The sequence below is a fragment of the Lissotriton helveticus genome, chromosome 10, assembly GCF_964261635.1.
Source record: "Lissotriton helveticus chromosome 10, aLisHel1.1, whole genome shotgun sequence".
NCBI classification, from domain to species: domain Eukaryota; kingdom Metazoa; phylum Chordata; class Amphibia; order Caudata; family Salamandridae; genus Lissotriton; species Lissotriton helveticus.
Window position 1 is genome coordinate 801,229,518 of NC_136071.1, and position 25,868 is coordinate 801,255,385.

Sequence of the window (25,868 nt, forward strand, 5' to 3'; positions counted from 1 at the left end):
GGGTGAATAAACCGGAGTACTCCGAGCCCGGAGACTGTTCCACTCTCCTTTTCTTCTTCTGACCAGAGGGAGGCGATCTTGAGGCCCTACCCCTCGTCGAAGAGCGACGGCGCCATCGCGACCATGTACTTGCCGACGCCGAGGACTCCGTCCTGGTCCGAGCGTCTAGGCTTCCTCCTTGACGCTGAGCGTCCCCTTGACGTCGACTAACGTCTCCTTGACGTCGAACGTCGTCTCGATGTAGACTAGTGTCTGCTCGGCGTCGATGGTAGTCGCCTCGACGGTCAGTGCCTCGACGGCAAACGTCTCCTCGACGGCGGCGATCTTCTCGGCGTCGACGACCTCCGTCTCAACGCTGATCTTCGTCTCGACGTCGCTGACTTACGTGTCGACGGTGACCGGGGGTGCCGCCTCGACGGCGAGCACCGGCGTCTTGACCTCTCTCGACGTCGATGATTGCTAGACGACAAATCAGTCCCCGACGTCGACCTCGTCGGAGGTCTCTATGTCAGTCCCCTCGACGTCGACGTCGCTTCGACCCAGAGCCCTGGGGAGACAGGGAATATACTGTGGTCATTCCTTCCGAGGCCGACGTCGAGTGTATCGACGTCGACGGAGACCGGTGGCGTTTTCTGGCCTTTTCTTTACTGGGGAGCCCCCAGAGGCTGGCGCACGGGCAGAGGAAGGGGCCCCTTCATGCCCAGACCCACCTTGTCCTAGCTGCCTTCTCTGTTCCAAACCTTGGAGCCTGGTCTTCTCCCTGTCCTTCAGGGTCCTTTTAGGGAACTGCAGAAAGATATCACACTCCTCAGGAACATGAGATTCAGGCAGACACAGGATGCAAACCCTGTGAGGATCCAATTTTGCCTTTTTCCTGGAGCACTCAGGACATTTATCAAATAAGGCAGGCATATTTGATAAAAGAGCAGTCCAAAACACCAGAGAAAATCCAACAAAGATGAGAAGAGGCAAAACACGTCGAGTGAACACACACTAACACTTTAAAAGTGCACAATTTAGTAGAAAAATTCAGAAAAAAGGGACAGCTCAATGCTCCAGGGTCCTGCTAGCAGGAGCCAGAAAAAAGTACTGAAAGTGGAGGGAGTTGCTGAGCAGTCTGGGATACCAGGAGAGTTCTGGAAAGTTTCCTTAAAGGCACGGTATCCATTTTTAAGCCACATAATGGCTGCCTATGGGGGCTTGTCTGTCCTGTCCTTCCTCTCTATCATTCCAAGAATTTGGTGAAGGGGGGGGTGGGCCGGGGAGTGTTTTCCATGGTGAAACCTGGCAGACAGGTTTAAATGTGATATTGGTGGAATATCCTTTACATTTCTAGTTGAAGTACTGGACAGTGTAGCCTTGCATGTATAGGCTGCATTATCTGTCTTTAATTTCTCTTAAGTGTCTATGCACTACTGCAAAGAAGACAGCTTAAGAGATTATTTTTGGTTGCTCCGGGGTCCCCGCACATGAGCGGGACTATTCACTAGATTATGGCTATACACAGAGATCGCCTACTACAGAACTTGTTCTTCTGATGGATACATCTGCGAGTGGATTCCTCACCTTGTGAATAGATTCCCACAGCAGTCCCACTCCCGGAGGAGGGTGTCCACCCTTTTATACCAAGAAATCCTGAAGGACGGAACGAGCAACGTGTCCGTCCCTTCTCACCTCTGCATCCAAACAATAATGCTTTGCTAAAGTGTGGAGGGAGGCCCAAGTTGCCGCCCTGCAAATGTCCTTCACAGAAACACCCCTAAACAAAGCAGATGTAGATGACTTTGCTCTAGTAGAATGGGCTCTCAAACCTTCAGGAGGTTCCTTACCGGCCAGAGAGTAGCATATCTTAATACACAAGACAATCCATCTCGACAGCGTGCGCTTGTGCACCGCTTTGCCTCTTCTGGCACCAACGAAACCCACGAAGAGCTGATCATCAACTATGAACTCTCTGGTTCTGTCCAGGTAGAGGCTCACCGCCCTCTTAGGGTCCAAACGGTGAAGTCTCTCCTCCTCCTTGGAAGGGTGAGGGGGAGGATAGAAGGTAGGGAGGGTAATGGACTGCCCTAGATGGAAGGGAGTTACCACCTTAGGGAGAAAAGCAGCCCTGGTCCTGAGTATCATTCTTTCAGCATGAATGGTCAAGAAAGGGGGTTTTGAACTCAGAGCTTGAAGCTCACTTACCCTCCTTGCCGAGGTAATCGCAATCAGAAAGACTGTTTTAAAAGATAAAAGCCTCAAGGGACACCTGTGCAAAGGCTCAAACGGAGAACCCATTAAGAAAGTAAGCACAAGATTCAAGTCCCATTGTGGCACAATAAAAGGAGTAGGAGGAAATTATTTGTAAGGCCCTTTAAAAAACCTTAAGACAATAGGAGACTTAAATAAGGACGGCTGATCCCGCAGACAGAGAAATGCCGACAAAGCTGATAGATAACTTTTCACTGTAGCTACAGCAAACCCTTGCTGAGTCAAAGAAAACGCAAACTGTAGAATGTCAGACACTCGAGCCTTCAAAGGGTCAATGGATTTCTCCCCACACCAAGAGACAAATTTGGACTACCTATTAGAGTAGATAGACTTGATGGAATGGCGCCTGGCTGATAAGATGACATCCACCACATCATGTGGGAGAGAAAAAGAATTCAGGTTGCCCCGTTCAATCTCCAGGCATGAAGGTGTAAGGTCTGGAGGTGGGGGTGTAGAACCTGCCCCTCCATCTGAGAGAGGAGGTCTTCCCTGAGAGGGAGACGGAGCGGCGGGCACGAGGAGAGGTGGAGAAGATCTGTGCACCACACCCTTTTTTGCCAATCCGGGGCGATCAATATAACTTGGGCCCGGTCTTGGCGTATCTTCCTCAGAACCCGAGGAATCAAGGGTATGGGAGGAAACGCGTAAAGGAGTTTTAAGTCTGAACTCAACTGAAACGCATCCCCCAAAGCTCCCTGCATCAGATACTGGAGACTGCAGAATGACTGGCAGTGAGCGTTCGTGAGTGGCGAACAGGTCCACCTGAGGAGTACCCCCACATCCGAAAGATGTGACGAACCAACTCCGGATGAAGCCTCCACTCGTGGTCGGCCGAGAACTGCCGACAGACTGTCTGCACGCACATTCAGAACTCCGGCCAGATTTGCCATCAGACAAATCTGATGATCCTGGACCCAGGACCAGAGCCGCAGAGCCTCTCTGCAGAGACACTGCGGCCCCACTCCTCCTTGCTTGTTGACATACCACATCGCGGTAATGTTGTCCGTCAGGACCTGAACCGACTGACCGTGAATGGAAGGGAGGAAGGCCTTGAGCGCCAAGCGTATCGCCAGAAACTCTAGAAGGTTGATGTGAAGCAACCTTTCCTTTGGAGACCAAAGACCCTTGATCTCCAGATCAGCACCCCACCCTAGGGTGGATGCATCCATTATCACCGTGGCCACCGATGGAGGTAAGTGGAACAGATTCCCTTGAGTCAGACTGCTTTCCACGCTCCACCAAGACCGATCCGCAGCAGCTTCTCTGGAGATCCTTATTGACTCCCTGAGATCTCCGTTGTGCTGATACCACTGCCTGCGGAGGCACCACTGGAGAGCCCTCATGTGCCAGCGTGCATGATTGACCAGCAGAATGCAGGAAGCCATCAGACCGAGCAGACGAAGGACCTTCAGGACTGGAACGACCGCTATATTGTAAAATAAAGGAATCATATCCTGTATGTCGCGAATCTTTTGCGGAGGAGGGAATGCCCGACACACATTGGTATCCAGTGTGAGAAGTTGGCCTGATATATAGTGCTCACTATTCTAGTGATCACTTTGTATCATTCCAAACGACCCTTATTGATGATTGGTTGTAAGTCAACCTTATTAGACCAGCTATCCCAGTAGTGTGGACAAGAGCAGTCTTTAGGCTAAACTCTAGAGGGCGTGTTAAGCCAGCTGTTTTACCATCACATATACCCCTTGAACACCAAGTGAAAGGACACCACACAAGTTGTTATAAAAATAAAGGATATTTATTAATAACAAGTCTACCCTGAACTCTTTATGAGTCAGGGAGCTAAGCACAATACAAAACTCTTACGAAAAAACTGCAAGTTGCACAAATAACACAAATGCCCGAGGGGCACGAAAAACCATATACTCTAAAAGTGGAATGCGAAATACTAGCAGGTAAGTAACACGATCCAGAGGCTTCAGGACCGCTAGGACTACCTTACTGAACCCTCAGGTTAGGAGCAGGAGGCCTAGGGAACCCGGGTGCAGAGTGGGAACTCTTACGCGGGATGCGGGACAAAGTCTATGGATGCTAGCAGTTTCTAAAGTTACTGTTTCCGGACGAATCCGACTAGGTAGACTAAAAACGACAAAGGATCTGGACACTAGGATAGTGAACCTGTGCGGGAGCACCGAAATGCTCGAGTTACCTAGCCCAGGGGCTGCGGCTACATAGGGTTCAAAAGAGGTCGGGAATCCTCGTTGTAGTCTATGGAGCCTGAAAGAAGATGTTGCTGGCAGGCGACCAGTGAAGATGTTCGGTGTGATCCAAGGCTGGATCAGTGAAGGAGACGACCTGAAAGCAGAGGGGACTCAGTTCTTAATCACTAACCAGTGATTGTGTGGGCACCAGGATGGCACCGGATGAGGTCACCACGATCAGGTGAGTGGGTGACGCTGGACTCTGCAGTCACACGGGCCAGGAGGCGTTGTCGGCGTCCAGGCTGGAGGTGCGAGCTGTCCCACGATGGTGTCTGCTGTCGGCGATGCTGGATCCAAGATTGGAGCAACAAACCTTGGCAAAGGCAAGCCCACGCGGTGGAGTCAAAATGGCGTCTGGAGTGGACCAGGAGGGTCCAGGGCACTTCTTGTTGGACAAGGAGCAAGGGCCAGTCTAGAGGACCTAGACCAGCGGTGAAAACGTCGTGGTACGTAGTCAGGAGGGTCACTAGCCAACGGGCAAGTGACCGGACAACGTGGCAAGCAGCAAAGAAGCAGAAGGGCCCCACGCAGATCTCGTGGATGCTGGGGGGCTGGACTTCGGTGCTGGAGCTGCTTAGGGTTGGGGCTTCTCAAACCCCAGTGCACTCACTCGAGGGCCCCTCGGTGGTCGTGCTGGTTAAGCGTCGTGCAGGTCTTCAAGATAGCCGGTCCCTCCGGTCTCGTCGCACCCACGTATCTCAGCTGGGCTGATGATGCAGGTAGAGGTCAGAGATGGCAGGGAATCCGGGTCTCGTCGAGCTGGGCAGTCTTGATCCGGAGGATGGACGTGCAGCAAACCGCAAGCGCTTAGATGGTGCCTGCTGGTGCAGGGTGGCTACTCCATAGCCACAAGGGAGAGTCTTCAGAGAATGACAAGAGTTCCTTTTGTGGAAAGTAGTTCAAGTTTCAAGATGATCCAATTTGGGAAGGGTGCCCGCTCCTACCTTTATTCTAAGAAAAGGGGCTGGCACGCGACTAGGTCCTGCCCATGGGTGGGACCAGGAGGGGGGTGGTTACACCCCTCTCCTTTGTCCGGTCTCTCCCCAGCTCAGGGGCTGGTGTGCCCCTGGAACTGGTTTGAGCCGGCATATGCACAGTGAGCACCGGGGTGCCACTTGCAGTCACCTTCCTCTCAGCCCTGCCTACCTGGGATACACAAAATCCTGTCTGGGATGGTGCTGGCACCGCCCCTGACAGGAAACCCTTTGTCCAGGCCTCCCTCCGTGGAAGGACTCCCAGCAGCAGGAGGTCAGACTTGTGTCTGTGGTGGCAGCATCCATTTTGTGATGCTGAGGCTTGAGTTAACTTTAACGGGGGTTCACAGTTACATATATGTCGTGCCCCTCTAGAAGGGTGGAATGCTAACCCCGTCGCCAGAATTGGCGAGGGGTTAGTATTCCAATTCGTACGACACCTTACTCGACATGTTTTGATAATGCTATGCCAAAGTTAGCATTTGACCGCGAGGTACATAATGCACTTAAGAGTATATGGTATAGCGTTATCATGGAACAGCTATAAGGACTTGGTTCCGCAAGCTGCAAACAGGCTCAGCTCATGCCAGAGCACCATCTCACATAATTCCAAGCACTCTGCCTTCAGGATTGATAAGGCCTGCCATAGGAGTGACTGATAGGAATATATGTGTCCATTTTAGGGTTAGATATAGGAATACTATATCTAAAGCAAAGGGTGATTACACCACCTTGCCCCAGCTGTCGTGCAGCCAGTTGTGTCAGATTTGGGTGGCCAGCCAGGGGTGGCATAATACATGCTGCAGCCCCTGGTAGGCCCTGGGTACACCTATGCCCTGGATACCTAAGGTATACTGTACAGGGACTGATAAGGTGGCTCAGTACCAATTGGTAAATGCACCTAAGGTACATGCTTGTCAATTTAGAGAGAGAACAGCTAGGCTGTGGGTCTGATTAGCAGGCCCACAGCCAGGGAAAGTCGTAAACCAGTGAAGCAAAAAAGCAAAAATCTGGGGTGGCCATGGGATTGCAGACCCCACTCCTACATCCAGTACCGCACCTATGAACAGATTGCGCTGGGAGGGCACCAGGTGAGATTTGGGCACATTTATCGAACAGCCCAATCTGTACAACAACTGAGTTGGGACTTGCAGATGATGGAGCACCTTCTCCGGAGATTCCGCTTTGATTAGACAAATGGTCTAGATGAGGGGAATACTGGTATCTCTGACCTTCTGAGATGTGCTGCCACCACAGCCATCCCCTTGGTGAAATCTCGAGGTGCAGTAGTAAGACCAAACGGAAGGACCGCAAACTGGTAATGTTGCGATCCCACCGTGAAACGGAGATACTTCCTGTGAGACTTCAGGATGGGAATATGAAAATATGCATCCTGCAAGTCGATCGCCACCATCCAGTCTTCTTCCAGCAATGCTTGAAGAACCTGCGCATGGGTGAGCATCTTGAACTTCTCCTGTTTCAGAAAGAGATTCACGACCCTGAGGTCCAGGATTGGACGAAGCCTGCCATCCTTCTTGGGTATCAGAAAATACCGGGAGTAGCATCCCTGACCCCTTTCCTGCTTCCGGAACCACCTCCATCGTACCTTTTCTTAGTAAAGCCAGGACTTCCTCCTGCAGGAGAAGCAGGTGGTCCTTTGTGCAAAAACCTTGGCAAGGAGGATAATTTGGGGGAAACTCCCAAAAGGGAAGAGCATACCCATTCTCGACGAGATTGAGAACACAAAGGTGACCGATTTCCAATCCCATAGAAAATGAGTAAGCCGACCCCCTACAGGACCAACATGATCCGGAATGGCAAATCTAGGGCTGCTTTGCTGTGGTTGGAGGGGGGTGGGAAGAGGAAGGAGGAGGAAGCTTGACTACCTCTAGGGCGGTCTCTGTGTCTACCTCTGTACAATTTGTACAGAGAATTCTGCTGAAAGTAAGATCTCCCAAATCCTCTGTATCTCTTACTCGATGAACCTCTGGTCAGAGGCCCAAAGACCTAGCCGTCGCCTTACTGTCATTGAACCTTTCCAAGGCAGCATCTGCCTTTTTTCAAACAGGCCAGAACCATCAAATAGAAAGTCTATTAAAGTAGCCTGTACATCAGGAGAACATTCAGAAGACTTCAACCAAGCAGTCCTCCTGGTGGCAACAGATGATTTCATGACCCTTGCCACAGATTCAGCTGTATCCAAACCGCTCTGGATCACCTGGCGAGCAGCAGCCTGAGTATCCGCAAGAACCTCATTGAAGTTCCGCCGGTCCTCTTCCGGTAACTTTGGTACCAAGTGTTAGAAGAACAAGTTACTTACCTTCGGTAACGCTTTTTCTGGTAGATACAATATCTGCCTGTGGATTCCTCACCTTGTGAATATCCCCCTTGCGTCAGCAACATTCGGAAATTCTTTACGTAGCTTTGCGCCGACTTGGACTCGGACGTCATAGAGGCACGGCATCGCACGCGGCTCCGCTGACGTCACCAACGCCTATAATAGGCCCACGCCGGCGTGATGACATCAGTTCCGCCCTTTTTACTGTGCCTTCGAGGCACACGGACGGACCAATGACAGTAGACATATACACAGTATACGCAGTACAAATATCAAGGTAACACACACAGTGTGAAGCAAATGCAATAAAACCATTTGAAATAAACAACTCCTTGACAATAAAACAAATACATTACAGAAACTCTGGCATAGAAGAGTGGACAACGGGGAGGCGGGTGGGTCAGTGAGGAATCCACAGGCAGCTTTGGTATCTACCAGAAAAAGCGTTACCGAAGGTAAGTAACTTGTTCTTCTGATAGATACATCTGCCGTGTGGATTCCTCACCTTGTGAATAGAGTCCCACAGCAGTCCCCACTCCCGGAGGAGGGTGTCCACTCTTCTATACCAAGAAATCCTGGAGAACAGAGCGTGCAAAATGACCGTCCCTCCTCACCTCGGAATCCAAGCAGTAATGCTTCGCGAAAGTGTGGAGGGAAGACCAAGTTGCCGCCCTACAAATGTCCTCTACAGGAACACCTCTAGCCAATGCAGAGGTTGACGACTTCGCTCTAGTAGAATGAGCCCTTCGACCCTCTGGAGGTTCCTTACCGGCCAAAGAGTAGCAGATCTTTATACAGAGGACCATCCATCTTGACAAAGTTCTTTTATGGACCGCTCTTCCTTTCTTGCAGCCAGCAAAGCCAATGAAGAGCTGGTCATCCAACCGACAGTCTTTAGTTCTGTCCAAGTAAAAAGACACCGCACTCTTGGGGTCCAGACGGTGTAATCTCTCCTCCTCCTTGGAAGGGTGTGGGGGAGGATAAAAGGTAGGGAGGGTAACAGATTGGCCAAGGTGGAAAGGAGTCACCACCTTAAGCAGAAAAGCAGCCCTGGTCCTAAGACCCATTCGATCAGCATGAATGGACAAGAAAGGGGGCTTGGAACTAAGAGCTTGAAGCTCACTTACCCTCCTTGCCGAGGTTATTGCAACGAGGAAAACCGTCTTAAGAGTCAAAACCCTCATAGGACATTTGTGAAGAGGCTCAAAAGGAGCACCCATCAGAAAGGTCAAAACAAGATTTAAGTCCCACTGAGGTACAATAAAAGGAGTAGGAGATTTAAAAAGATGTGGCTGGTCAGGCAAGCAGAGAAATGCAGACAGCGCTGAAAGATAGCCCTTCACTGTGGCAACAGCAAGCCCCTGTTGCGCCAGAGAAAGGGCAAACTGGAGAACATCAGACAAATGGGCTCCCAAAGGGTCAATAGATTTTTCCCCACACCACGTGACAAATTTCGACCACCTATAAGAATAGATGGACTTAGTGGAGTCACGCCTGGCCGACAAGATGACATCCACCACGTCAGGCGGGAGAGAAAAAGAACTCAGGTTGCCCCGTTCAATCTCCAGGAATGAAGGTGTAAGGTCTGGAGGTGGGGGTGTAGAACCTGCCCCTCCTTCTGGGAAGAGGAGATCTGCCCTGTGAGGGAGACTGAGCGGCAGAGGAGAGGTGGAGAAGGTCTGAGTACCACACCCTTCTTGGCCAATCGGGGCGATCAATATAACTTGGACCCGGTCTTGGCGAAATTTCCTCAGAACCTGAGGAATCAAAGGTATGTGAGGGAACGCGTAAAGGAGTTGCGAGCTCCAACTCAACTGAAACGCGTCCCCCAAGGGTCATTGCATCGGATATTGGAGACTGCAGAATAACGGGCAGTGAGCATTCTCGGGAGTGGCGAACAGGTCTACCCGAGGAGTCCCCCACATCTGAAAAATGTCGTGAACAACTTCCGGGTGAAGCCTCCACTCGTGGTCGGCAGAGCACTGCCGACAGACTGTCTGCACGAACGTTCTGAACTCCGGCCAGATGATTTGCCATCAGACAAATCTGATGGTCCTGAACCCAGGACCAGAGACGCAGAGCCTCTTCGCAGAGACACTGCAACCCCACTCCTCCCTGCTTGTTGATGTACCACATCGCAGTCGTGTTGTCCGTCAGGACTTGAACCAACTGACCGCGAAGGGAAGGGAGGAAGGCCTTGAGCGCCAGACGTATCGCCCTCAACTCTAGAAGGTTGATATGAAGCAACCTTTCCTCCGGAGACCAAAGACCTTTGACCTCCAGATCCCCCAGATGAGCACCCTACCCTCGAGTGGATGCATCCGTTATAACTGTGGCCACCGATGGAGGAAGTTGAAAAGGCTTTCCTTGCGACAGGTTGCCTTCCACGCTCCACCAAGACAGATCTGCCGCAGCTTCTCTGGAGATCCTCACTGACTCCCTGAGATCTCCTTTGTGCTGATACCACTGCCTGCGGAGGCACCACTGGAGTGCCCTCATGTGCCAGCGTGCATGGTTGACCAACAGAATACAAGAAGCCATCAGACCGAGCAGGCGAAGAACTTTCAGGACTGGAACGACCGCTCCATTGTAGAACAAAGGAATCATTTCCTGTATGTCGTGAATCCTTTGAGGTGGAGGGAATGCACGACACACAGTAGTGTCCAGTACCGCACCTATGAACAGGTTGCGCTGAGAGGGCACCAGGTGAGACTTGGGTACATTTATCGAAAACCCCAACCTGTGCAACAACTGAGATGTCTCTTGCAGATGATGGAGCACCTTCTCCGGCGACTCCGCTTTGATCAGCCAGTCGTCCAGATACGGGAATACAGGTATCCCCGATCTCCTGAGATGTGCAGCCACCACTGCCATCACCTTGGTGAAGACTCGAGGCGCAGTAGTAAGACCAAACGGAAGGACCGCAAACTGGTAGTGTTGCGACCCAACCGTAAAACGGAGATACTTTCTGTGCGACTTCAAGATGGGAATATGAAAATACGCATCCTGCAAGTCGATCCACACCATCCAGTCTTCTTCTAGCAGCGCTTGAAGAACCTGTGCAAGAGTGAGCATCTTGAACTTTTCCTGTTTCAGATAAAGGTTCAAGATCCTGAGATCCAGAACTGGCCGAAGCCTGCCATCCTTTTTGGGGATCAGGAAATACCGGGAGTAGCACCCCTGACCCCACCCCTGCTCCGGAACCACCTCTATCGCACCTTTTCTGAACAGTGCCAGGACTATTTCTTGCAGGAGAAGCAGGTGGTCCTCCGAACAATAACCCTGGCAAGGAGGGTAATTTGGGGGAAACTCCAGAAAGGGAAGAGCATACCCATTCCCCACAAGATTGAGAACCCAAAGATCCGATGTTATCAATTCCCAATCTTGTAGAAAATGGGTAAGCCGCCCCCCCACTGGGCCCACATGATCCGGAATGCCGGATCTAGGGCTGCTTTGCTAAGTTGGCAGGGGGTTGGGAAGAGGGAGAGGAGGCTTGACGGCCTCGAGAACGGCCTCTTTTCTTGCCCCTATAAGATTTGTACAGCGTGTCCTGCTGCTGCTGTGGCTGTTGCGTAGATTTGTAGGATCGAAAGGAAGACCTGCTAAATCCCCTAGTACGCCTTCCAAAAGTGACCCTGGACTGAAGGCCCAATGACTTGGCTGTCGCTCTGTTGTCCTTAAAACGTTCTAAAGCAGCGTCTGCTTTCTTGCCAAATAAGCCAGACCCATCGAAAGTTAGATCCAACAATGTAGATTGGACATCTGAAGAAAATTCAATAGACTTCAACCATGCAGCTCTCCTCGCAGCCACAGAAGAGCCCATGATCCTTGCCACAGAGTCTGCTGTGTCTAACCCACTCTGAATCACCTGTCTCGCTGCAGCTTGAGTATCAGATATAACTTCTTGGAAGTCTTTTCTATCCTCCTCAGGTAATTTAGGTACCAACTGTTTAACAGTATCCATAAGGGCGTGAACATAAGGACCCATCAGGCAGGTCGCATTGGTGGACTTTAGTGCCATACTTGCGGAGGAGAAAATCTTTTTAGCAGCCTGATCCTGCTTTCTCGACTCCCTCTCAGCTGGAACTTGAGGAAAAGCTCCTGCAGACCGTTTGGAACAGGCAGCTTGAACCACCAAACTCTCAGGCAGAGGGTGAGTGGATAAAAATTCTGGGTCTTCTGGAGCAGTCCTGTACCTTCTGGCAACAGCTCTAGATACAGCCGGAGCTGATAAAGGTTTCTTCCAAACCTCTAAAATAGGATCCCTAAGGGCATCATTAAAGGGTAGCAGTGGTTCAATCACCGATGAGGGAGAGTGAAGAACCTCCGTGAGTCGATTTGATTTGAACTCAGCAGAAGGTAAGGCAAGGCAATGTTCAATAAACTTGCTGCTTTTTCAATTACCACGTGGTAAGGAGCCACATCTTTAGAGGGTTCGTCCGATACTGAAACTAAATCCCACTCAGGGGACAGTTCAAGACCACTGGCCACCGAAAGATTCTCATAAGGGTCATCAAGATCTTGAAGCTGACCTTCCTCCAAAAATTCCTCGCGATAACTCTCTTCCTCCATAAGCCTCTGGGCTTCACGCCTCGACCTCTGCTTAACTTTCGAAGCCGTCGGATCCACTGTCGACTCCGAAGTCTGAGCCGGCGCCGGAAGACTTCCACAACGTCGTTAGGGATTCGGCATCAGAAATGACGGAACCGGCGTCGAAGGATTCGGTGTCGTCGACTTCGGCGTCGATGGCTTCGGAGTCCAAGGCCTCGCCGGTGTCGCAAGATGCCAATGCGGCGCCAGAGCCGGCATAAAGGGCGCAGGGGCATAGGTTTGAGGGACACCCAGACCAAATGCCATCGGACCCGTGGGACCAACAGGCATCCCAGAGGGGTACATAGCCCTGGAGTATATACCATACATCGCATTTAAAAAATGCGTCGGATCCTGACCTGGAGCTGGGAAGGTTGGGTACGAACCCCCAGACGGCTCTTGAGGGCGTGGAGTCGATAAGACGTCAACCTCCTCTTCAGGCTAGTGTACCGGAGTCGACAGACCTTCGGGTAACGGAGCCTCTCCCTCTCCAATCATCACCTCCTCACCTTCATCCTCCCGATCCGGAGAATGGGATGGAACCGGAGATGGATTCGCTGTCTGCTTGGGCGAACCAGGCGAATTCGCATAAGACGCCTCACCTCCGGCGTCCTGTTCTTACAAAGCCGAAGACACCACTTCATTCTCGACCAGCTTCACTTGCGACTTAGAACCCGAATATTTCTTTGAACGATGTCGGGATTCATGAGATCTTTTTCTATGCTTCTTTTTCGAAGACCTCGAAGCATGAGCCGATGACGAATCCGAATGCGACCTCGAGTGACATCTTGACCTCGAGCCCGTGATTTCCACTTCTTCTCCTTACTTCCTTTAAGCTTTGCAACAATAAGCTTAGCTTCTCTCTCCCGGAGGGCCTTAGGAGTCATCTTCTTACAGGATTGGCAGTCTTCGACGTCGTGGTCGGAGCTAAGACACCACAAACAGCATTCATGTGGATCCGTAATGGACATGGTCTTGCCGCATTCCCCACAGGCCTTGAAACCTGTTTTCTTCGAAGACATGATGAAAGAGGAGATAAAGGAACAATAACAATGCAAAGTAACAAAGTTACAGTGAAAGCTACGGATGATCCCTAGAATACCGTTAGCGTCGACGACGCGGAAAAAAGGGAACTGATGTCATCACGCCGGCGTGGGCCTATTATAGGCGTCGGTGACATCAGCGGAGTCGCGTGCGATGCCGTGCCTCTATGACGTCCGAGTCCACGTTGGCGCGAAGCTACGAAAAGAATTTCCGAATGTTGCTGACACAAGGGGGATATTCACAAGGTGAGGAATCCACACGGCAGATGTATCTATCAGAAATGGCAATTTCCAGTTGGCTAAGGCTAAGGCTTGGGCCAAAGCCAGGCAGAAACTACCACTCTAGTCAGGGCAAGGGAGTTACACGCCAAAGATGAAGGAGACACATAATCCTTCCGATGTCGACGACCTGGAGACTTCGACTTTGGATCAGACTCCCTCTCGGAATGACGCAGAGACCCGTGCTTCCTCTTTTTATGCTTCTTCTCGGATCGTGAAGCATGCCCCGAAGACTACCTCGAACGCGACCGGGACTTCGAACTCGTCCCGTCTTTCTTGCCTTTCATTTTCGCCACAAGAAACTTTGCCTCTCTTTCTCGCAGCGCCTTGGGGTTCATCTTCTTACAGCATGGACACCCTTGAACATCATGGTCAGAAGAAAGGCACCATACGCAGTCTTCGTGCGGAACCGTTATGAACATCATCTTCCCGCACTCTCCGCACGGCTTGAGCCTGGTTTTCTTTGAAGAAATTTCGACAGAAAACAAAGAAACATGAAAGCACTAGAAACAATCAACAGTAACAGAGTTACCCACGAGCTACTGAGGATCTCTTGAAAAACCGGTAGTGTCGATGACGCGGAAAAATGGGAACTGATGTCATCACGCCGACGGAGACCTATTATGGAGCCAGTGACGTCAGCGGAGCCGCGCGCGATGCCGTGCTTCTGTGACATCGTCCACGTCGGCGTGAGGAGCTACAAAAGAATTTCCGAATGTTGCTGACGCAGGGGATATTCACAAGGTGAGGAATCCACTAGCAGATGTATCCATCAGAAAAGGCCTTTTTTGTCTGACATTATGCCAAGATTTGAAAAAGAAAAACTGGGTAGCGCTCAGGGAGATTCCCTTCAACACAAAGTGTGGCGAAAATCTGAGAGAACTTACCTCTGCTGAGGGTGTTCTAGAGGGTTCTGGCAGCTCATTGGCTAGGTTCCAACATTTGGCCCTTTTTTAAAAAGGACACCGATAGGTTATAGTGGCCTAAAGCCAAGTAAATAGTAGCCTATGAAGCTTTTAAGGCACTGCTTGAATATTTTACTGTGGGACTCCCATCTCAATGAAAGGGGATGATTCAGGCATGTGAATCTATGAAAGATACCCCAGTACTGGATAATGTTTCTAACAAAACTTGTAAAGGACTGCTCAAGGGACTTAAAGGAGGGGTGAGTGGAGACACAGACCTTTCTTGTATACTCAATCTCAGAGCCTGGACTGTCCTTAGTCCAAAAGGATGAGCGACACCTGTTTGCCACAGAAAGTCAATTGCTTAACTTGGACAGCGAGACCCTCATTTTCTCCAAAGGCATCGGCAGGATTAGGCTACTCATTTTTGTTTCATGTATCACACCATTTATTTTTCTCAAATCAAGTGTTTAAATCTTAGCCTTCCATGTCTCAATTATCATTGAAAGATTGTGGACTTCAGAAGCATCTGGGTCCTGGGAGAGCTATGGAGCCGGAGCATTTGTATAAGAGCTCCAGCAGGACAGCTATATAACAATAAAACAGCGAAGGGTTGGACCATCTAAGAACTGTCTGTTACCATTCTAGCTCAACATACCTTTTCTTTTCAATTAAAGAAGGTCCACTCATGATACCATTTTTTTTAACCATGACATTTTCAAGAGAAGCCACTCGGACTCAGACAGTGTTCTCTTTCTGCTCCATGAGTACGACGAAAGAATGCAGCTCTGAGTGCATAAGACCCAGTGAAGGCATGTGAGACAAATGCTGGAATGAGTGTAAATGATGGAATAATGAAGGGATGGGAAAGACATAACACATTTTTACTCCATACCAATTCCTTTTCTCACTAGATACTAGAGGAGAGAAATATATAAACAGCAGCCCAGAAGAGGGGCTGGTTAACACAGGGAGTAAGACATCTAACATAGCCGGAACCAGGATTTCTACCACCCCTTCTCCATGCCTGAGCCGCTAAATCCAGCAACAAAGAGTAAGGTATGCACTAAAGCAGCTCCACCATACCAACATTCAAATTAAACACATGGATCTCTTGGGTATAGCCTCCTTACGCAACTCAAGCACTGACTCTTGAAGTGAACATGGTGCATGAAAAGCCTGGCAGGATACGGGCAGAAAGCTGCTAACATGATCCCCAGCTTCAACGTGCTATATCTAAAGCTTAGCGATACAAAAGGGGATGATGGACGGAGCGCTTGAACAAATCAAACACTCACCCCCAGTCAACTGATCTGGGTTTAATCCATCACCATTCTTTAGTTCACTCAGCCACCCCAGTTCAGACATGGCTATATGCAAATCAGTCTGACCCTGTGCCATATGGGCACAGTCCAGCCCGAACTGCCAACCCATGTCTTCCCTGGACCGGAAACAAGCATCCTGGGACCGGTTTCGGATTCATAATCCTCATCAGCCAGGCTATCTTGAATCCCGTCCATCATCCCCTTTTGTATCACTTTGTTCGCCCTAAGTGTGGCAGGGTATACTCAGACGTGAGTCCCTTGTTCACTTGGCCACTGGATTCAAGATAGCCTGGCTGATGAGGATTATGAATCCGAAACCGGTCCCAGGATGCTTGTTTCCGGTCCAGGGAAGACATGGCTTGGCAGTTCGGGCTGGACTGTTCCCATAAGGCACAGGGTCAGACTGATTTGCATATAGCCATGTCTGAACTGGGGTGGCTGAGTGAACTAAAGAATGGTGATGGATTAAACCCAGATCAGTTGACTGGGGGTGAGTGTTTGATTTGTTCAAACGCTCCGTCCATCATCCCCTTTTGTATCACTTTGTTCGCCCTAAGTGTGGCAGGGTATACTCAGACGTGAGTCCCTTGTTCACTTGGCCACTGGATTCAAGATAGCCTGGCTGATGAGGATTATGAATCCGAAACCGGTCCCAGGATGCTTGTTTCCGGTCCAGGGAAGACATGGCTTGGCAGTTCGGGCTGGACTGTTCCCATAAGGCACAGGGTCAGACTGATTTGCATATAGCCATGTCTGAACTGGGGTGGCTGAGTGAACTAAAGAATGGTGATGGATTAAACCCAGATCAGTTGACTGGGGGTGAGTTTGATTTGTTCAAACGCTCCGTCCATCATCCCCTTTTGTATATCTAAAGCCTAGGCAGACCTCAACAAACCATATTGCCAGCATGCTTGAGTATAGCGAGCAGTCACTACTTTTGATCTTTGCTTTACTTAGTGAAACGATTAAGGGAAACGGTCACTGCACTATATTTTGCAATGATGGAGCAATCAAATACTTCAAACTGAAAATAACTGACTAGGTTAGAGTCCTATCTACCCTCACACCTTATGTTTCACTATTTTAATAAATGCAGAAAAGTTTTATTACATTTAATTAACTTGTTTTCTTAGTATATGCATCTGATGCAACAAGGTAATGTTTTACAGTCAGCTACATTTTTAAAATTTAATTAAAAAAAGATGTATTGTACATAGAGGGTGGATATTCAGCATTTAAAAATATTAAGATCTCAAACTAAAAAACTCCAGTACAACAAATGAGATGCAGGGAGAATTCATGTTTAGAAAAGTTATGAAACAGCAGTTCTAACTGGTAAAAAAACAAAAAAAATGGTTAAGTCAACATAAAAAAATTACCTTCATTTATTTTGGATATATCCACACTAGAGTTATTCACATGCAGGGTGGCTTGCAAAGCAGGAAGCAGCTGTCGCAGTATTGTTGGGTCCTGAAGTAACGTAGGCATTGGAGACTGCAAAACGGGCGAGACTGGGACTGTAGAAGAGGAGGAGGAAGGTGGAGCAGCCGTGGGATTTGCTCCAGAAGATGATGTTGAAGGAGTTGTGCAAGCATGGATTGTAGGTTTATCCACAGTTAGTGAGTCTGGAAAGAAGATCGAACATTTACATATACGCAAATATATATATATATATATATATATATATATTATATATATTTATATAGACACACAAACACACAAGCTTTTACATTGGCGAACATGATAAGGACAGGATATTTATAAGCATATTTAAATACATTATAACTATCCTGCACTATACCTTTTCACAAAGAAAGTAGGCAAGCGTCATGTACTACCATGACAAATCCTCAAGTGAATCTAGAATATTTCCAAACTGCAAAAGGAAAATGCTACTTACCAGTATGCATCTGTTCTTGGCATGTAGAGCTGCAAAGTCATATACTGTGCATTAGATCGCCACCTGGTGTTGGGCTCGGATGATTGCAGGTTGTTGTCTTCTTGGAAGAAGTCTTTGTAGTCACGAGATAGGTGACTCCTCCCTTGGACAATACTGCGCATGGTCATCGACTCCATCCTCAGATTGTTTTTCGCCATGATGGGAAATGATGGAGTTAGTAGAAGTAGAGATAAAGAAAAAAGATGTCCATGCGTGTGCATCTAATTAAGATGATAACGGGAACGGATACAAGCTCCGGGGAGGCGGGAGGGCGTATACGACTCTGCAACTCTACATGCCAAGAACAGATGCATACAGGTAAGTAGCATTTTCCGATCGAGGCATATGAGCTGCAGATCGTATACTATGCATCGATTGTGCAGCAGTGTCTCCCCTAGCGGTGGTCGCCTGTATACGTTGCAGTATTCTCAAACAATGTTCTAAGGACAGCTTGGTCTACCACAGCTTGGTGCTTGGTTTGCACATCAACACAATAGTGTTTAGTGAATGTGTGTATTGTAGACCATGTTGCTGCCTTGCATATGTCCTCTAGTGGTATATTTCCTAAGAAAGCCATAGAGGCTCCTAGTTTGCGAGTAGAGTGTGCGCTAGGAGGAACTGTTAGTGTACGTTTAGCTTTTTGATAGCATATTTGTATACACTTTACAATCCACCTGGCAATTCCCCCCTTAGAGATGGGGTTGCCTTTGTGTGGGGGAGAGAAAAATACAAATAATAGTTTTGTCTTTCTGAAGGATTTAGTCCTATCTGGGTAGTATAACAGGGCTCTCCTAACATCTAAGGTGTGTAAAGCCCTTTCTGCAACAGAGTACGGGTTTTGAAAGAACACCGGTAGCTCTACTGATTGGTTAAGGTGAAAAGGAGTAATAACTTTTGGCAGGAATTTTGGATTAGGCCTAACAACCACTTTGTTAGTATGTACTTGAAAGAATGGTTATTGTATTGTGAATGCTTGTATTTCACTAACCCTTCTGAGAGAGGTGATGGCAACAAGGAAAACAGTTTTCCATGTTAGGAATTGTAATTCATACTTATGTAAAGGTTCAAACGTGGGTCCCATAAGTCTTGTAAGGACCACGTTTAGGTTCCATACCGGAGCAGGTGGTAACCTAGGTGGGATTATACGTTTTAATCCTTCCATAAAAGCTTTGATTGCCGGTACTCTGAATAGAGATAGATGTTGTCTATTCTGTAAATAGGCTACAATTGCTGCCAGATGCAGGCGTATGGAAGAAAAAGCCAAATTGGACCTTTGTAGGTGTAGAAGGTAGCAAATGATATTTTGGATGGAAGCATCCAGTGGATCAATGTGATTGTTATTGCAATATATTGCAAATCTTTTCCACTTGGCGGCATAGCACGCTCTGGTAGTGGGATTTCTAGCTTCTTTAATTATGTTCATACAGTCTGGTGGTAGGTTTAAGTAACCAAACTCTAAGACCTCAGGAGCCAGATCGCCAAATTCAGTTGGCTTGGTTCTGGGTGCCTTATTTCTCCATGGTTCTGTGTTAACAGGAGGGCGTGAGCCTTAATTTTTGATGTGGAACCAGTGAGAGATTCAGCAGTGTGGTAAACCACGGCTGGCGTGCCCATGTGGGAGCTACTAGTATTAGTTTGAGAGACTGTTGTCTGAGTTTGCGCACTACTAGTGGAATGAGTGGGAGAGGCGGAAAAGCGAACGCAAATCTGCCTGACCAGTTCATCCAGATTGCATTCCCCTCCGACTGTGGGTGTGGAAACCTGGCGGCGAAGGTTGGGCATTTTGCATTTTCGTGGGTGCCAAACAGATCTATCTGTGGATGCCCCCACATTTGGAAGAATGGTTGAAGAACTTGTGGATTTATCTCCCATTCGTGAATCTGTTGTGACTGTCGACTTAACAGATCTGCTATCTGATTGTGAATTCCTGGAAGGTGCTCTACTGTCAGGTGTAGGTTTTGAGGAATGGCCCATCTCCAAATGTTCTGTGCGAGCTGGGACAGTTGCAGTGTGTCCCCCCCTGTTTTTGTATATAATACATGGCTGTCATATTGTCCGTCCGGATTAAGACAGTTTTATTTTGTACTTGAAATGTTTTGAGTGCTAGGAAAATGGCTAGCATCTCCGGATGGTTGATATGGAACAGTTTTCGTTGATTGTTCCATTGGCTTTGTGTGGTATAGTGTAAGAGATGGGCTCCCCATCCTGTGAGGGTTGCTTACTTCGTGAGCACTATCTGTGGAACAGGTTATAGGAACAGCCGTCCCTTTGTCAAATTTTTGGTGTTCCACCATTGCAGAGAGCAAAATGTACGGCTGTCTACCAACACCAGGTCTGAGAGCTGACCTTGAGCCTGATTCCACTGTTGTGCTAGACATTCTTGTAATGGTCGCATTTGCAGTCTTGCATGTGGAACTATGAAGATGTAGGACGCCATCATGCCTATTAGTCTCATAAACACTCTGGCTTGGAGAGACTGATGGTGTTGAAATATGGAGACTAAGGTCTGAATGCTCTGTATCCTGGCTGGACTGGGATATGCTAGAGCGGTAGATGTGTTTATGGTAGCTCCTAGATACTGATGAATGTGCGAAGGCTCTAGGTGCGACTTGGTGTAGTTTATGGTAAACCCTAAGTCGTGCAATGTCTGAATTGTTTGCTTTGTGTGTTGGACACATTGAATGTATGATTTTGATTTTATGAGCCAGTCGTCTAGATAGGGGAAGACATGTATCTGTTGTCTTCTGAGATGTGCCGCTACTACTGCTAAGCACTTTGTGAACACTCGTGGTGCTGTTGTGACCCCGAATGGAAGGACTTTGAATTGATAGTGCTGTCCTTGTATGACAAACATTAGATACTTCCTGTGAGAAGGATGTGTAGGAATGTGAAAGTAGGCGTCCTTTAGGTCTAGTGTTGAAAGAAAATCGTCTTGTTGTAGTAGTGGGAGTACTTGCTGCAGAGTGATCATGTGGGAATGATCTGATTGTATGTAATGGTTTAGGGGCCTGAGGTCGAGAATTGGCCGTAGTGTCCCGTCCTTTTTGGGAATTAGGAAGTACAAGGAGTAAACCCCTGTTCCCTGTTCCTCTAAAGGAACTACTTGAATAGCATCCTTTTGTAGAAGTGCTATAACTTCCTGTTGAAGCAGAATTGTATGGTCTGTGGACATAGGACGCTGCCTGGGTTGTATGTTTGGGGGGTTGCAGAGAGTTCTAGGCAGTAGCCATGTTGGATAATTTGCCTTACCCACCTGTCTGTTGTGATGGAATTCCAGACAGGTAGGAACTGTGATAGTCTGCCCCCCACAGGAGTGGAATGCTGTAGGGGAGGCAGAGGGAAGTCATTGTTTGAGAGTGGAAGAGGAGCGGTTGTTGTTATTACCTCTACCTCTTCCCTTGTTATTATTGCCTCTGTATCCTCCTCTGAAGTAGGCTTTGTTAGAGGAGGTCTGTGTGTTTGTTTTAAAAGATGACGTATCTGCGCCGGTTTGCTTAGAGCCTCCTCTATAAAAGGAGCGGCGAAAAGAACTTCTAGTCTGTGTGGATTGTAATGCACCCATAGACTTCGCTGTGTCTGTGTCCCTTTTCATCTTTTCTAGTGTGTTGTCTACTTCCGGTCCGAACAACTGGTTTTGATTGAAGGGCTGGTTAAAGATGGTTGTTTGTACCTCTGTTTTAAACCCAGAAATGCGTAGCCACGCATGTCGTCTGAGTATGACACTAGTATTGACTGCTCTGGATGCTGTGTCCGCTACATCTAGTGCACATTTAATTGAGGCGTTGGATATTAATTTGCCTTCTTGTATGAGCTCTGTTGCCTGATCTTTGTATTGATCTGGGAGGTGTTCCATCAATTTTTCGATTTGGTCGTAGTGAGCCCTGTCATAGCATGAGAGCAGGGCTTGTGTATTTGCTATGCGCCATATGTTTGTGGCTTGCGCAGCAATCCTCTTCCCTGGCGCATCGATAACTTTTGATTCTTTGTCAGGTGGGGGCGTGTCCCCAGAAGTTTGGGAATTGGCTCTTTTTTGTGCATTAGACACTACTAAAGAGTCTAGTGGCAGATGTCCCTTAATATAGACTGGATCAGATGGTGCTGGTCTATACTTCTTTTCTATTCTCGGATTTAATACCCTACAGAGTACCAGGTCTTTAAATATTTCTGGAGCATGTTTAATGACTCCTTTGATCATGGGTAGCATTTGCGTAGACCTTTGTGACTGCTCAAATGTATCCAGTAAAAAATTCTCATCAATTGCATTAGAGTGCATTGAAACCCCGTGGTAAAGGGCAGCTCTATTTAAGAGATGATTAAACCCAATACTGTCCACTGGAGGGGAAGGTTTTGATGGGTAGGACTGAGGATCAGGAATGTCTGGCACATTGTGTGGTGTGAAGCCATATATGTCGTCCTCTTTAGGATATTATGGACCGACATCATCTTCTAAAGTGTATTCTTGTGGCTCAGGTATGTCATTCCCCCCACCTAGATCATACTCTTCGCCCGTGTGGTGTGATGATGCAGGAGATTGAACAGGAGAAACTGTAGGTTCAATGTAAGGAGGGATAGGAGAGGAAGAAGGTGGAGGAGAGGAAGGGTGCATTGGAGAAGTAGCACAGTCCTTTTTGGCAGGAACCACAGGTAGAAGAGGGGTGTCTGCTGGCCTTTTCTTGTAAGGAATAGCTTCCACATGTCCAGTCTTTGGATTGATATGGACTTTCCTTTGTTTAGGATCTGGTGTAAACAGTTCTTCCTCTTCTACAACTTTCTTCGGTGTCGAACTTTTCGGTGCCGATAGGGGTTGTTTTGTGTGTTTTGCTGTAGGAGGAGTTATCGAGTCCCGTGGCAAAGTTTTCGGTGCCGAAGGTGGTTTCGGCTTGGTAGGAGTCTTTCGTACCGAGGTTGGAGTGGAGACAGGTCCGTTGGCCTTGCGGCGTAGGACTCTGGCTTTCCATCTTTATTTTTGGAACCGGAAGGCTTTGGCGTTTTTTTCGGATCCGGTAAAGTCTTCGGCACCGATGCATCTTTTGGTTTGGGTGCCGAAGGGCGTTTTAGCTTCGGTGTCGAAGAATCCTTCGGTGTCGAAGGATGTGTGCGCTTCGGTGCCAATGGAGGTGGAATTGGCACATGTGGTTTTGTCGGTGCCGAGGCACCAGAAGGCGTAGTTTTCCTCGGAGCCGAGCCCGAAGACGGGGCGTCGGAGGGGGTATTTCGGTCTCGACTGGGCCCCATGGGCGGAGTGCTGACTGTTGCCTTTGGTTTGGGCAGTGTCTGTGGTGCGTGGCGGGGGTACTCACGGGTTGTCGAGATGGATTCGAGTTGTCTAAGTCCTCTGCCCCCGATATGATCTGGAGATCAGGCGAGCCTTCCTCGGCGAAGAGTGGATCCTCGTCCTCGGAGAGGTCTTCGAGTGGATCCTCGTCCTCTGAGACGTCTTCGACAATATCCTCCTCAAAGATGGCCTACGGTGCGCTGGTGCTGATCTCATCTCGTGTCGACGTGCCCTCCGATCCCGAATGGTCTTCTTCGATCGGAAGGACGCACAAGCTGTGCAAGTCGACTCGTCGTGTTCCGGCAATAGACAGAGGTTGCACACCTCGTGATGGTCGCTATGAGGGAACTTTGCTCGACATACTGGGCATCTCTTGAATGGAGTCCTGTCCATGAGGCGTAGGCCGTACGGCACCGATAGGCCTAACGGCCCGTAGCTGATGTCGAAAGTAGTTTATTCGATGTCGATGATGTTTGTATCATGTTTTTGCGCTTTGAAGTTGCAGAAAAGTCTTTTCTAGCCGGAGCGGAAAACTTTCATCCAAACCCAGTGGAGGAAAAAAACAATCTGAGGATGGAGTCGATGACCATGCTCAGTATTGTCCAAGGGAGGAGTCACCTATCTCGTGACTACAAAAACTTCTTCCAAGAAGACAACAACCTGCAATCATCCGAGCCCAACACCAGGTGGCGATCTAATGCACAGTATACGATCTGCAGCTCATATGCCTCGAACCTATTGTTACAGGTGTTAGAAAGTGCCCTCTTTTTGCATGGTTGCCCCCACCTTTTGCTAAACTGCTGATGTACTTAGACTAGTGGTGCCCTGGGTTCCTGCTAAAACGGTACCCAGGGCCTATGTTTTTCCCCTAAAACAAATAGTTTACCTGTCGGTGTAGTTTTGCAGCTTAAATACTTTTTGGGATTCACATGCTGTAAGAAAGTGGCTCTGTATATACTGGACCAAAGTAAGGTACAGTGTGCACAGAGTGCACAGTCCCAGAGGTATGGCAGAGGCTAAAGTTAAATATAACATTACTCTCTAAAGTGGCAGCTTGGTGGAGCAGTAAGGCAGTATCGGAGGACAGTGTAAAGCATTTGTTGTACACACTCAGTCAGCAAATGGTCTTACACACTCAAGAACTGAACTCTAGGCCAATTGTTTTGAATATACAAATATATATTTACATTATTTTAGAACCACAGTAGGTATCATAAAAACTCTCAGAATGAGATGTTGCAATTGAATACTTTAACATAGAAGTAGAGTTTGGAATGCAATAGTTACAGTTGTTGCAATATGCAACACAAGTTTAAAGACAAATTATCATTGAGCTCAATGGACTTTAAGTAAACGCGATAAAAATCACTATATATATTATTCTAACTCAGGGCTGGATCATGGATTCAGCCCTGGTGCATTTCCTATAAACAGTTGAAAGAAATCATTTTTGTTATTTAGGCGATTTTTAAGGGATATTTGTAAGTTTGGAAAATTGGACACTTAGAAGATTTTCTGGTGAACACCAGACAATGGATTCCTAGGGAGGAAAATTGAGTCAACAGTAAATTACGGTTATAATTACTTTTCAGATTCAGTGCTAGGCTGAAAGGTACAGCACTGGGATCTCTCCTGATAACAGGTGAGTAATTCGGAATTCGTAGTTCGGCTGATTTTTAGTGAATATTTTAAAGTTGTAAAACTCCACACTTAGAAGAAATTCTGAGGAAACCCAGCCAATGTTACCCTATGGAGAAAGGAAAATGCTTCTTACCAGTATGCATCTGTTCTTGGCATGTAGGGCTGCAGAACCACACACTTGCATTAGATCACCATCTGGTAGTGGGCCTGGATGATTACACTTTGTTGTGGTCTTGGAAGAGTCTTTGTCTGCTAGGTGACTCCTCCCTTAGACTGTGGTGAGCATGGGCATCAACTCCATCCTCAGAGTGTTTTCGCCATTGGGCAAATGATGGAGTTGTATCATTACAGATAAGGATGACCATGTATTGTGTATCTAAATAAGATAATACTGGAAAAGATATAGGCAGCCGGGGAGGCGGGTGGGCGTGTGTGGTTCTGCAGCCCTACATGCCAAGAACAGATGCATACTGGTATGTAGCATTTTCCGTTCGAGGCATATGGGCTGCAGACCACACACTTTTGCATAGATTGCACAGCAGTTTCTCCCTTAGCGGCGGTCACCCACATCTGTTGCAGTAGTTTGAAATAATGTCTTTAATACAGCCTGGCCCACACTTGCTTGTTGTTTTGCCTGCACATCTACACAGTAGTGTTTTGTAAGTGTGTGCGTAGTAGACCATGTAGCTGCTTTACAGATATCATCTAATGGTATGTTTCCTAAGAATGCCAAAGCTGCTCCTATCCTACGGGTAGAATGAGCACTAGGAGGAATGGATAATGTGCGTTTCGCTTTTTGGTAGCAAATTTGAATACACTTATCTGGTGATGCCTGATTTAGAAACTGGATTGCCTTTATGTGGAGGTGAAAAGGACACAAACAGTTGTTTAGTTTCACAAAAAGGTTTTGTCCTATCTATCTAGTATAGAATCGCTCTCTTTACATGTGTGTGAAGAGCCCTTTCTGCAACTGTTTGTGGTGGAAAAAATACCGGCAACTCAATGGAGTGGTTGAGATGGAACGGTGAAATGACTTTCGGCAGAAACTTTGGATTTGTCTTGAGAACCACTTTATTATGATGCA

General features: G+C 48.0%; 1 protein-coding gene across 7 annotated transcripts in view; it reads right to left on the reverse strand.

The window, feature by feature from the left end:
* Positions 1-25,868, reverse strand: part of WAC (WW domain containing adaptor with coiled-coil) — a 676,706-nt gene that overhangs the window by 392,750 nt on the left and 258,088 nt on the right. For all 7 annotated transcript variants that reach the window (XM_078663389.1, XM_078663395.1, XM_078663393.1 and 4 more), the window contains one exon: positions 17,309-17,554. In XM_078663389.1, the coding sequence (XP_078519515.1) occupies positions 17,309-17,554 (246 nt within the window). The remainder of the gene's footprint in view (positions 1-17,308; positions 17,555-25,868) is intronic.